General features: G+C 40.4%; 1 protein-coding gene across 2 annotated transcripts in view; it reads left to right on the top strand.

The window, feature by feature from the left end:
• The window catches only part of KCNH6 (potassium voltage-gated channel subfamily H member 6), a 997,202-nt gene that overhangs the window by 935,963 nt on the left and 47,665 nt on the right, over positions 1-13,574 (top strand). For both annotated transcript variants that reach the window (XM_086923820.1, XM_086923821.1), the window contains 3 exons: positions 6,631-6,730; positions 8,396-8,683; positions 10,017-10,197. In XM_086923820.1, the coding sequence (XP_086779946.1) occupies positions 6,631-6,730; positions 8,396-8,683; positions 10,017-10,197 (569 nt within the window). The remainder of the gene's footprint in view (positions 1-6,630; positions 6,731-8,395; positions 8,684-10,016; positions 10,198-13,574) is intronic.

Raw genomic sequence — 13,574 nt, 5'->3', positions numbered from 1 at the left:
TAGAGAGAAAATGATAGAGCATAGCCTCTCTCTATATAGTAGTAGTGAGCAAAATGATAAAATGTTTACATTTTCTTAGGTATTGTCCAAAGAAAAAGTAAATTGATCATTGGTGGACCAATTTAGAGGAGCACACAGAATACCTGGCCTTTGCGAAATTCACAATTTATGTTTTGTTTACATATACACTACGGATATTTGACACTAAGTAAAATATAAGTACATATTAGATAATGGCATTCATAAGCATTCATGGTTATGACAAGAGCAATACTTGGAAAGCAAACAACCTCCAAAATGCACAGCGAACCATTTATATTACATATTATCATTTACCAACCATACTGCCTTCAGCAGCACTTTATTAAAGAAGGCTATGTTAGAACCAAAGCAACTATAGGGCCATTGCTATTGAAATGTTCACGGATGCATAAACACTATTTCTTTTCACAAATTTCCAGCATAAAGTCAGAAATATTAACAGGCCTAAACCTAACAGAATTTTGTGCATCAAAATTCAACTCAGATCTGCAAAATTCCAAGTTTGGGCACCACAATTCTGGATCCTGATTGAAGGGGATCGTGATTTGCAAACATTTCTATGTGCAATCTGAAGTGTGAACATTCTTCCAGGGGCATGGGGTTCCTTATTTACAGATTTAGTAGTAGAAGTGGGTATGTGCATGTTCCTAGATGAGTCCACCTGTGAAGGTTTGCAGGTATTTCCTACCCTGGAAAGGAACACTGGGCAAGAGAGAGTGTGTTTCCAGGTTGGAAAATAGGAGAGAACACCAACAGGAGTAACGTGGGGGTAGAAGAAGGGGTGTCTCCAGGATGAAAGTTATTTCCTTCACAGAGAAACAAAAAGTTAAGAAGTACATTTGTGTTCCATTTCAATATGCATGGTACAACTTTGCCTTTTGTAATAGTTACAGATGTGGGTACCACAACTGTCACATGTTTTGAGGGATTGAGCAGTACTCCTGGCATTCTTTGATGATTCACTAAAAAATGAGAAATGTGCTTTAATCATAGGATAAATCATACATTAGCAAATTTCCAACTAATTGACCTTACCTTTTGTGAATCAGGCCTCCTATCCGTATCTAAAGTTTGGGCCTCTTTATATAAGACTTGTGTCAGCTAAAACAGGCACTCCTTAAACATCTTAAAAAAAGATCATAACCAGCATCGGTGGTCTGTGGGGTTTATCAGTGTGATGTAGTGGATAGGTCTAGAGGGCAATGAGTACCTACTATCCTTTATCTGTTGAACAACAGGGGACACAAAAGGTTCCCACCAGAAACCAATAAACCAGTTTATAGGGAGACAACTGTGACATGGAATGGACAATGCATGCCTAGGGTGGTGTGATCAAGGATCTTCCACACTGGAGGAAAGAGGGAGATGCATGACTTCTGCAAAGTTTGAAAAGACAATACTATTGTCAGTATGGTTCTCATAATGATTGACTTTGCACAGGTAAAGGCAATTGAAAGGTTAATTTCTAGAGAATTAGGTACTCCTATTTAAAACCAATCAGTAGTTTTTTTTGTGGCGTGTTTAACATAACAATCAAGATTCAATATTGAGCTGCACATATCTTTTCTCCAGAATATCAACAACCAACATAACATCAAAGTAAGCAGATGTGGAGTTGAAAATAGTGAATCTGTACTTCCGTATGCATAGTGAACTTGAGGATATCTTGGTAGTCAATACTGAAGAGTCGATATATGTGCGGGTTGATATCTTTGACCTCGATATCCTGACATACAGCCCATAGCCATGTTGTCAGTCTTAAATTACTGCTCAGTAGGTAAGTAAGCATTCCCCAGTCATGAAGTTACACCTTTGACCACCCGAGTTATTCCTTGTGCATTCCAGATCTGATTAGTCTACCCAGCAAGGACCCATTGTACAAAGGTTGGGTTGTAAAAAAAAATCAGGGTTTTTGCACACCAACTTCTTTCTGACCCGAACTACATTTTGCATTGCAAAGGATGTACTAAAGTGTTGCAGTGGTAAATGTCTATACGTTAGGCTTTGCAAAATTCTGCCTTTATAATGAGCAGGATTCTGATTGTGAATATTGTTGAACAGGCTGCGAGCACATAGATGGAGGCCTGCAAGGGACAGTAGACCTCCATGGCAGCATTTGCATTTAGGGAATGCCAACATTTTCTTTTAATTTATCATTGAAAAATACCTCCACGACCATCAATCCAATGTTTTCTTAATTGGAGAAACCAAACTAGTGTTTCTCCATGCATCAATGATTTAACCTGTTTTTACTTAAAGTGTTTTGCCATGGTGTAAACTAAAATATATCACGCTAAAAAACTGAATAATCAAAACGATTTCAAGGGAATGAGCTAAGAGTCCTCTTTCTCAACTCATTGTTTAAAAGTTTTAAAAAAACAGTTGTAGACACAAACACACATTATAGATGAAGTGTTTTACATCCATTTAACAAAAATTACGTTTATGAACACATTCATTTGGGCCAAAACGTGTACAGACCAAAAACATTGCATACCATGAATTGTTAGACATATGAAAGAACGTAATCCAAGAACATACAGGAAAAAACATACAGAGTTGGATGTCTAGTGTCCTACGTTATCACTATAACCCTCTTGATTGTAGTCTACAGCAGTACTACTTGGCCCTATTCTCATGGTGGTCAGAGCGTAAATTTATGTCCAGATCAATCAATCAATGACACTTATAAAGCGCGCTACATACCCGTAGGGTCTCAAGGCGATGAAATCATTAATTTCGTCATCAGTGGTGTACAATTTTACGCGCACATAATGCACTAAATGGTAGCTCTTGACCTCATTTGTAAGTGCACTGACACCTTTCGACCTTCAGGTTGGGCCTGTGGTGTATTTCAAGGAATGTCTTCTTCAGGGCTATGGACTTTGTGGACAGGTTAGGTATACGGTTCCAGTCGTTTTTTTTTCAAGGAGTCTATCGGATTCCTTTGTGGGCACCTCCTATTTCATCATCTGACCCTTGAGGTGTGTTTTTGTATTAACCATCTGGTGGGTTCATTCATCAGTCCTGCTGTGGATCGCAGGAACGCTTTGTCCCCTAGCCTGTGTATTGACTCCAGGTATTTGTGGAGACCATTTGGTGGATTCGTTCGTGGGTCCTGCTTCTTTTAATGTGCCGAGTTCCTCTCTCAGGAGTCTGTTTTCCCCACGCTTTCTCGTGCAAGAAACATTTTCTTTGAAAGCATCCCCTAAACCTTCATCTCATGTCCCTGACAGAGACATGGGCTACTTTTAAAAAATTGATATTCAGTGAAAAGGATTTACGGTAGCATGCTGTTCCCAAAGTCGGTGGCCCATATTATCAACTGAAAGTGTCTCTCAGGGACAGCTTCTATTGTGCAAAGGGATACCGGGCCAGATGTATCAAGATACCCTTTAGCGATTCTCAAATAGCGATTTTTTGCGAATCACTATTTGAGAATTGCTAAATGGTATGTATCTAGAAATTCGCTATTTTTTAGCGATTTCTTAAAATTCCTTAATTGCGATTAGCGAATTGCTAATCGCAATTAAGGAATAATTTCCCATTCATTTCTATGGGCCAGGAGGCCCATAGGAATGAATGGAAAGTTATTCCCAATTTGCGATTCGCAATTTGCTAATCGCAAATTGAGAAGAATTTCAAGGGTGCAAGAGTGTCTTAAGGACACACTGCTGCACCCCTGAAATTTACATGTGTGCGCATATGGCGCACATACATGGCCTAAGGGCATGTATGAGCGTCACATGGCACTTTTAAAAATTTCAAAAAGTGCATTTTTACAAGAATTCGCAAATTAACACCAACTACAAGTTGGTGGTAATTTGCGATTTCTTAGAGTGAAATCGCAAAACTTTCTTCTTTCTTACATACCATTTAAGGAATCGCTTATTGCTATCCTTAAATGGTAGCGCAAAATTAAGGAATCTCAAATTTTGCAATTCCTTAATTTTGCGATGCGATTTTTTTAATACATCGCATTTCCAGGTTTTTTTGGTCGCACATCCTGCTATTTTGCGATTCGCAGCGTTTGCGACAAAAAAAACGCTAGATACATCAGCCCCACCATTCCTTTTAAAGAATTGTTATCTCATTTGGTGCAAACCAATCATACAAGCCATAGCCAATTGGAGGAGGACGCCCCTTTCAAGCCATTTTCCGATTCTCAATGACTTGTGAAATGTACTTTGCAATTGGGAAGCCATTTCAAATTCAGAAAGTACCTTTTGCACTTGGTGTAGTCCCACTCCATACCATTTTATTAACTGCACACTTTGCAACCACAAACTTTTTTAATTCAAAAAAAGAAGAAAAAAAATCTCTTTTTTTGCAAATGTATTATCTCCTCAAATTAGATGTTAGTAATTTTTCAATATTTTGCGGCCAGAATATGGTCACAAATTATTAATACATCACATACTGATAAGCAGTTTAGAAGGGATGCCTACAACATGCCCCTTCCAAACTGCAAATCAGTGTCATTCGCAATTCCATTTTACCAGTCTGTAAAAGGTTACCGACTCCTAACATGAAAACAACACATATAAAAACGTATTCTGTGGCTTCAAACACACCTTTTTAGCGAATCAGACTCTGCATTTACGATCACAAAACAGGTTTGTACTTCAGGCAGTAGATTCTGTGTTCTGTTTTATAAAACAACCTTGGAGACGAGAAGAAGAAGGTAAATCTGGAAAAATAACTCCACGATGTTGTGCACTTTCAATATATTCGGTGATAAATAGGATTATTCCAATGAGAATTTGCAATCAGAGGTGAAAACAATAAAGAGACGCAGAGGGCTGTAATGAAAAATTAATCATTGAAAATGTTTGTTTTCTACCAGTTAAAAACAAATGTTTCTTATCCCTTGTTTGATTTGTTTCTTTATTTTAAGCCAGGCGTGTGAAGAGTTTTCCCCCATAGTCTCATAAACACCTCCAATTAGAGTGTTTGATTGTGTGAGAGCAGAGGTCACATAAGAGGCACATGTCAGGTAAAAGAAATGGGGGCCATTTTGTGGCAGGACTTGCCATCTTCTGGCTGGTAAACAGTTCAGTGAGATAGTGTAATAGGTCCCTTGCAAGAGCAAACTGTTACAGAATTATACATTGAACTTTTTTGACCCCAGTCCTACCAATGCAAAAAGGTGGGAATTGGGAAGAGCAGTATTTTGTGTGTGCACAGAAATTGTAGCAATCATTGACTGGCTAATCATTAGAGGTGACTCACCTGAAAATGTACATATTTATCTTCGAAAGCATTCTACCCAATTATGCAGCAGCACTACAACTTTTTCAAATATTATAAAGTTGTCCAGGTGTGTTTCCCGGTGGACAGATGCAGCAATGTCTGTGATCCTCGGTTTCTGTCAGTTGCTTGAGCTGTGTTGAGATTGTTCTCTGCCTGCAGATTCTCTGGTGGAAGAGTTTCATAATGTTTCTGCAACCAAGTAGGGTGTTAACGAACAGGAAATTCATTATTTTCTTATAATTAGAGCCATGGTAAAAAAAAGTACCTTAATGAAGGCTGTGCAATTTTCAAACAAGTTTCATTGGTCAGCAGAATATTTGGTCAATCGCAATGAGGCGAACTCGTCTGACCTTGTATGATCATGCTCACCAGGGCTACAATGAACTAACAATAGGAAGTCTTTGAAGCCCATAGTATTTAGGAGAAGGAGAACTAGGGTATTAAGTTTTACATGACAAACACTTTCATTATACCAGCAGTACTTTCAAAGTGTGGATTTCTCAGACTGCCTTACACTGACATAAAGATAGGCCTAATGAGTTATTCGTCGGTCAACTTGCTAACATCCTTATGGCCACAGTGTCTGTAAGGTTTTCTACTTGTTTTGAGACACTGCATGTGTACTTCTCCACTGATGTACTGGATTTAAGGATTATTTCTTATAATGCGCTCCACAATTTCCCATCGTTCCATTTTAAGGCAGCAGAAGAAATCATATAAATGAATGTAAATGACAACCTCTAAAATCGAGCAAAAGCGCTTTACAGTCCAGAGTATATGCTGTACGACACTCGCGAAATGATTTCGCCACGAAGGGAAAAGAGTTTGAATCTGTAGGTTGCAGTCATTTTGATTGGCTGAATTTTGCAAGGTAGCTGCAGGCAGACTGTCGATGGTGGATGTTGCGCCCACCCTAGCATTACAGACCCTTTTTTTATTTTTTTATTTTTTTTATTTATTTATTCAAATTTGTAACGCGCAACAGCTACCCGCAGTGGGTTTCCCGGCGCCAGGGACAGACTCAAGAAGGAAAAAGGATAGGCATACTGAAGCTAGCTGATAACGACATCTCATTGATTGAAAAACAGAGTTTTGAGTCCTTTGCGAAAACGAAACAAATTTGTTTCAGATTTTAAAACCATGGGTTTTGACTACTCCTCTGTGGCTGTTAAGGTCGGATTGTACCCAGAATCCTTGACATTGTCCGTCACTGTTACTTGAGAAAGCCTTGTTCGTAGGCAGCCATTGATTTCGCTTATTGTATTTTGTTATCCATGGCTCAAAGAAAACATAAAATCATATCTCCACCTATGTTCCGACACTTCCCTTTATTAGGCAGATAGCATCCCGCGCTCTCCTCTGAGTCAGGATTATGAGAGCAACTACCGCCGGACGAAGAAACGGAAACAAGTTTCGCGAAGGAGGAACAAACCAGGTAAGAACAAAGAGTTCCAAGCATGTTCTTACTAGTGGCACTGCTTTTCTTCCCTTGCCGCCTCAACCCTTTACTACTTACAGTAGAAAACTTTAACTGCGTCAGTAAAAAACTACCGGATAGCATATGGTGCAGTGTCCTGCATTCACACTTGCATGACCTTTACCCTTTACAGAAGTCCCAGGCGCAGGTATTCAAATGCACCTTTAGACTTATGACCAGACACTCTTGAATTCGAAACTCAAGGACATATTCAGGAAGTATAGAATGAACTAAGATGTACAAACAACGCCTACTGCTGATGCATATATAGCTGAGCTCAGAAGTACAAGAAGTATAGAGTAGAACAATATAGTAAACATATATCAGGTACTAGCATCAGTGACTAAGTGCATATGCCGCAATCATTTTTAGACCTCACATAAGCTACTTCATAGCTAAGCAACTATATAAACTCGTACAAAAAACATAGTTTGTAAACATATACTAGAACTTAACTCGGCACTCAGAATACCATTATCCTGAATCCCAGGAAATAGGCTCGAAATATAGACTGAGTTTAGCCAAGTTGGGTAAAACATTTGAAACTTTACACTGATCTCAGATGCTGAAACCTGAAATAATGCATTTGTATACAGAAACCAAAGCTTGGCTATGTGCATAATGACATCCTAGCTACCCACTAGGTATTCATAATTCCTAGACCAGGAACATATACAGAGGTCATAGATCAGGTACTCACATGCAAAATATCATTTCTACAACTATGTTTCTGAATGAAGTTTGGGCCACTGTGTGCAGCTAGTTACAGTCATTTTGTTTAGGGTTCACAACCTTTGAGCATTGGCCCCAAGAGAGACACCAGTTGCATATTCATAGATGTAGAACACTTTCTGTTGCCTGCGGACTTTCCCCCAAAAATAAAAAGGGCTGAAAATGGAGTAATGATTTGGTTTGAAATCTTGAAAAGACACATGTGAGCCATAACAACAGAGATGAGACAGGTGATGCTTGAGAATGGAGAAGACATGAAGTATAAGAACAGAGGTAAGACTTTAGGTGTGAGACGGGAGATTAAGGCATGTCAGGTGTAAGAATAGAAACGGAGATGTGAGCAGCGCTTAGTTTGTGAAAGAACAAGTGCCAGGAATCTAATCTTTGCTCAGAAGCCCATGGCTGCTGCTGAATACCAAAGCTGCACAGTCTTGATTCCACCTTATTCTTCTTTAATCTTCCACCAGACTCTCCCTGCCCCTTTGCATTACTCTTGCTGGTTCCTGCTCTCTTCATTTCTCATGTTTTGTCCGTCTTTCTGTCCCCTCGTCTTTACCCTTAAGTGTTTTTCACTTTCTTGCTCTGGGTCATAGTCTGAGGGGACAAAATAAATACTGGTCCCCGAATATGAGTGCCTTTGGCCCCCACCGTCTAACATCAGCTCAAGTTATGCACTAGGTGTGATGATTTAAGATGTGAGAGGAAGGATATGGCATAAGGTGTGAGAAAGGAGATTGAGACAATGAAGATGTGAAAATGAAAACTGAGAGTAGAGAGTGGGGTGTAAGAAAGGTGATGGAGGAATATTAGGTGCGAGAATAAATGCAACCACTGTCTTGCTCAGAAATATGCTGACCTTTAACTGATGGCTTGGCCTCACATCTCTCTTAGATGGTCTGGATGACGGGAATTCTGATGCCGAGCAGTACCATACGTACTCCGAGCTGACCAATCTCCAGGGCCCAATCAACAAAGACCACTGGGACGAGCTCTGCAGTACTAACACTCCCTGCTCCCAAAACAGTGATGATGAGACCAAGCCCCTCAATGCCGTCAAGATGGAGCACTTTGAGGCTTCTGAGAGGCAAGAGTTCATACCAGCCATGGTCAACCTGGTCACCAGCAGTATGAGCGGGAGAGAAATTGGGAGGAAGGTGGATAACATGGAGGGATACTCAGGTAGGAGGAATCAACTTTAAATCCACCTTCATATTTGTTATAAGACTAAGGTCAAGTTATCAAATACTAACTTTATTAGGAGATGATCAAACAAGAATGCTGTAATGTAATGTAGAAATGAATCGTACAGTTCTAAAGAGGATGGATCATTCTTCACATAAGGTTTTAAGACTGTATATTTAGGAGATTTTAGGAAGACATCTACCACTCGTTGTCCTTTGTTATTCTTTCTTTGTGTCTTCTATTATGTTCCTACTCTTCACTTCTGATTCTGTATTTTTCTTCAGAGGATTTGCACCCCAGCGTAGCATCATTCCCTATTCTTACCTCTACATTTCATTCACTTTTTGTTTTCCTCTTTCAGTTTCTTCTCAGTCCCTCTTTTCCCCTTGCTGTACCTCAGTTCTTTATGCGTTCTCTTCTATTGTCGCTGTCTGTCATCTCATGTTCAGTCCTAGTCTCACCATCATTTTGCCTTCTCCTTTGCTCCTTGATTGTAATTGTATTTCTCTAATCCTTACTTTTGTGGTTCTCAACCTTTCATGTCTCTTCGTAACCTTCCTGCCCAGCGCTAATCTTTCCTCTATGTATTTTCATACTCATGCATCTTTCACATGCCCATACTTCTTACGAGCCCAATGTTCCCTTATGTCCCTCCCTTTCTTTTTCAATCTGCTGTCTCTGTTTTTTTATCCTTCTCTCTAGCTCCTCATTCCTTTCCCAGTCTGTCCTTTTGCTAATGCTCCTCTCTCTATCCCATAACTCACTCACCTCTGTGACTTTAACTCTTCTCTTCCAGTCAGTCTCTTTCTTGGCCCTTTCCTGTGCTTCATACTCCTATCATTCTCTTGTTCTCCCTCCTGCCCTTTCCTTGATGTTCTGTCTCCTGCTTTTCTCCTGACCTCTTTCATGCCATTCTAACGAAATACTTTATTGCACCTTCTTTTTAATGCCCATCTTCCTCTTAAATGTGCTGTCTGTCTCCCTCCTACTAATCTTCATCCTACACTTTTCTTGTTTGTCTAGATCCTGCCTGCCATCTTTCCATATTGTATTTGCCCGCCTCATTTTTCCTTACTGCTACCGTTCTATCATCTATCTCTTTTAAAGCTCTGTACAGCCAGTCGCTTTCTAGTTTGTTTCCTGCCCATCTGCTTTTCATCTGCCTCTGGTCCTTCATCTGCACAGCTCCTGTCTACCTCTCTGTCTTCACCCCTGAAAATATGTTTCCACCCATCATAGGTGGTGAGGCAAAGCCAGGCTGAGATGAGGAAGGTCTCCTTTCATTTGATGTATCTCCTTTTTTCTTCTTTTTTTCAATCTCTCGCTCCAGATTCCCCAATAGAGGTCCCCAACATGTTCAGTTTTTGGGGTGAGCGGAGGAGCAGTGCCTGCCCGGAACCCTTCCAGCACGTCTCCCTAGTGCACAACTCCCTGGATCCCCCGGTGGCCTCCGAAGATGGGCCTAGTGAGGTGGAGTCCAGGCTCGAGCTCCTCCAGGTGCAGTTAGACAGGTAAGAGGAGGGTATCCTGATGTATACTTTTTGGGGTATCCATGTGTATACATTTTGGAGTGTGTGCATTTTGGGGTACCAGGTTGTTCCATTTGTGAAGCACCCATTGACTTCATAACTTCTGTAAGTGCAGCACTCCTCTCAACTCTCTGTACATACATGTCTGTGCACATCATGATGTGGTACATGAGACCTGTAGGGCTTTCCCATTGATGACATTCAGGGCTATGAGGCAAAAGAGAAGAGGAACTCTCAAGCTTTCAGCCTTTGCTCTGTTTACTAACTCTGTAAGTAGCCTACAATAGAAGGTCTGTGTCCTAACCAGAGAAGTAGCCTCTGTTTTGTTTCATTTAATCAGTGCCTTCTTTTCTTCTTTTTGCCTGTAAACATATTACACATTATCTATTTTTATTTATTTTTTTGCTACCCTGGATGCCTAGAAGGCAGCCATATATCCTCCGCAATCTGTTTGCCTACACATTATTGATGGGCAAATACATCATTAAGCTGTAACTCAGTGACATCACGCTTATTAATAAACCACTGTCCACAGCAAATATGGGTGTAAAGCATTCCATTCTTTTTATTAATTATAACGTATAACTATGTGGAATTGATGCCCTCATTACGAGTGGCCAGGGAAATAAGCTATTCCCCACCTATGGTGGTAGGCACAATCCCACCCATTACAGGATGGGCCAGAAGGAATGGAGAATTACTGGGGGGTCTATCCAGTTCTCCCAACAAGTCCTTATTTTGACCTGAACTTTCACCCAGAGTTCTGCCTTAAGATGAAGGCCTTAGGGTCAATGCCTCTGCTGGACCCTGACTAAAGTTGCTAATGTTTGAAGTCCCCAAGCCTTGATGCTACGAACATTTGGAGAAGTGTGTCACTGCAAATAATATTGAAAACTCAGACCATAAATATTTCCATTTTGCCTCCAGTCATCCAATCGCTACCAGGTTCCACTCCACTGATATTTTGCAAAGAGAGCAACGGGGTTTGTGTAGCCCCAATTACATATACGTGAGATTTTCTTGGATACTTGCCATGCGGGGAATGTCAGTCCAGCCATTGGTACGCTCAACTAAAGGTCCTTCATTATAGGCCAGAGAGATTTTGCTACTGTTCTTCCATGTGATGTGGTGGCCTGCATGAAGGAATAAGAACATCTTTATGTATACTTCTACCTCTGCTTTTCTCAGTTTATAGGATTGTCTCTTATTCTTCTCCCTCCCAACCTTCATGCAGATTGACAAAATGCACTCCACCCAAGACTGATCCTTATTGCAGGAAAGAGAGGCTCAAGTCTTCAAAGCTTGTTTGAAAAATAATAAGTCTTTCTCTTTTTCTACTACCCAAGAGTATGGGGCCACTGACCAGTAAAACTGTATTTACCAGAAGACTCCATGTTATCAAGGATGCAATGCCCATTACTGGGCTGTTCTTTAAAAAAAAATTGCTTTCAGGTGTGGGTCAACGGAAGCGAATGAGGACTGCGACTTCCAGAATTCACTTAGACCCTGTTACCCCTGCAAGCTTTGAGCATGTGGTGAATGGGAACAGTGGATAGCCTGTGGGTCTGCAGTGAAAGGGTTGAGTAGGGAAAGGAACAATAGATTTGACAGAGAAAAATAAATATGTTAGAGACTGGGGTCAAGGTTTGGCCGCACATCATTTTACCTCCTGGAATTACTGGTCAGTAAAATCTGGCTTGATGTCCCCACATCCAGAAAAAACATGTGTGGTAATACCAGGCCAGTCTTGATCAGGTACAGCAGAATTCCATGCAATAATTCTGCTATGTCTGACTCAAATTCAGAGCCTAAGCCATCAAAGTAAATCCACAGAAGTGAGTATTGTGCCCTGATCAAAGAGAGTCATCTGGTAACCTTATGCAAACCCCAACTTTTCAAGGTTTTGTATCTAAATCTCCGGACACTTAGGACTTTTTTCATAAACTAAATACACATATATTTATCATTTTCAATTGGCGACATTATCTTATACAACTATTTCATGATAATAGTTCTGTATGGCCTTTATCAGCCCTTGCCTCCATCTCCTGATGGTAATGAAAATGCTGTTCTACAGGAAGTCATTTATGATTTGTATTTTCTCTAGTACATCTACAATGGCATGTTTCTGCTTCATTAAAGCTTTGGTAAGATTGTGTTTTGCCTTATTTTATCCTACATTTATATTGTGTCTAATTGCAACATGGAGGATTCAGTTTTTCATCTTTTTGTTTCAGGCTCTACCTTATGCTCTGCTCTGTCATGAATATCAAAATTTGATACGTTAGGAGGGAGATGTGTTTTGGTTTACAGAAATCAGAGTTTCCTGGGGCCCTTGTTGGAACCCTTAAGACATGTTTGCTATAGATTCTCCTCAGAGGATCAAAGGCTGAGTCTAGAGGTCAATTTGGCCCTTTGAAGCACTACACTTCCAGCACGTCAGATGGAAACATCAAACAGTCACCCAAGAACAATGTTCCCCTTAAATCATTTAAAATAAAGTATATACTTTATTTTAAGTGATTGCTAGGGTCACATTATTCTTAGATGACTGTATTATCCGAGTTTCATGGAATATTAGGTGCCCCATATTGTTGCTCATTAACAACGTTAAACAAGCAATAGTACCCAGTCCTGCTAAGTGTCACTCATTGGTGGTTAGAGTAACGCATTCTTGACACCTATCCACATTGTCGCAAAAATCAGACGAGCACATGTTCTTTAAATATTTTTTTCAGTGCTTTAACCTTTGGTCCCAAACCCTGATGGCACAGGCAGCCAATCAGTAGAAATTTTGCATTCAATGTGTCTGCCATGTCAACCCATGCAAGTATAACTACACAAAAGAGAGGTAGAGGACCAGATCTCTGCCCTACAGCCTCCACTCAATACGCTAAACTCTCAAAAAGTTAGGACAGCCAGGAGTGGCTCACCTATGCTCTATGGGGAATCCCCTAGTTAATGGATATGAGGACCAGCTATACTAGTCTTCATGAACAACCATGTGTTTATGGAAGGAAAGGCCTCACCCACTTGTTTGTGGCATGCTTCATTATCGGCCAGACCGCCCCCCCAGGGGTGTTTCTTGGTCAGTAAGACTGGAGGGGGAGGGAGGTGTAAGCTTCAGATTTTCCGAATATCACTTTGGCATATCATGTTATATGAGAATCAGTGCATGAGGGTCGCTTAAACGCCAGTGAAAAGCGAAAGAAATACAGATTGTGATTTTCTAAAATAACCATGTTTGAAGACCTTCAAAACAGAGACAAGTGTGTGTCTGTGTTTGTCTGAGTATTTGAAAATCCCATGTGAAATCCGGCACACACCATACCTTACCCAACTGAACTCAACTATTTATT

Source organism: Lissotriton vulgaris, chromosome 5 (genome assembly GCF_964263255.1).
Source record: "Lissotriton vulgaris chromosome 5, aLisVul1.2, whole genome shotgun sequence".
Classification (NCBI taxonomy): Eukaryota; Metazoa; Chordata; class Amphibia; order Caudata; family Salamandridae; genus Lissotriton; species Lissotriton vulgaris.
This window is presented reverse-complemented; position numbering and strand designations above follow the sequence as displayed.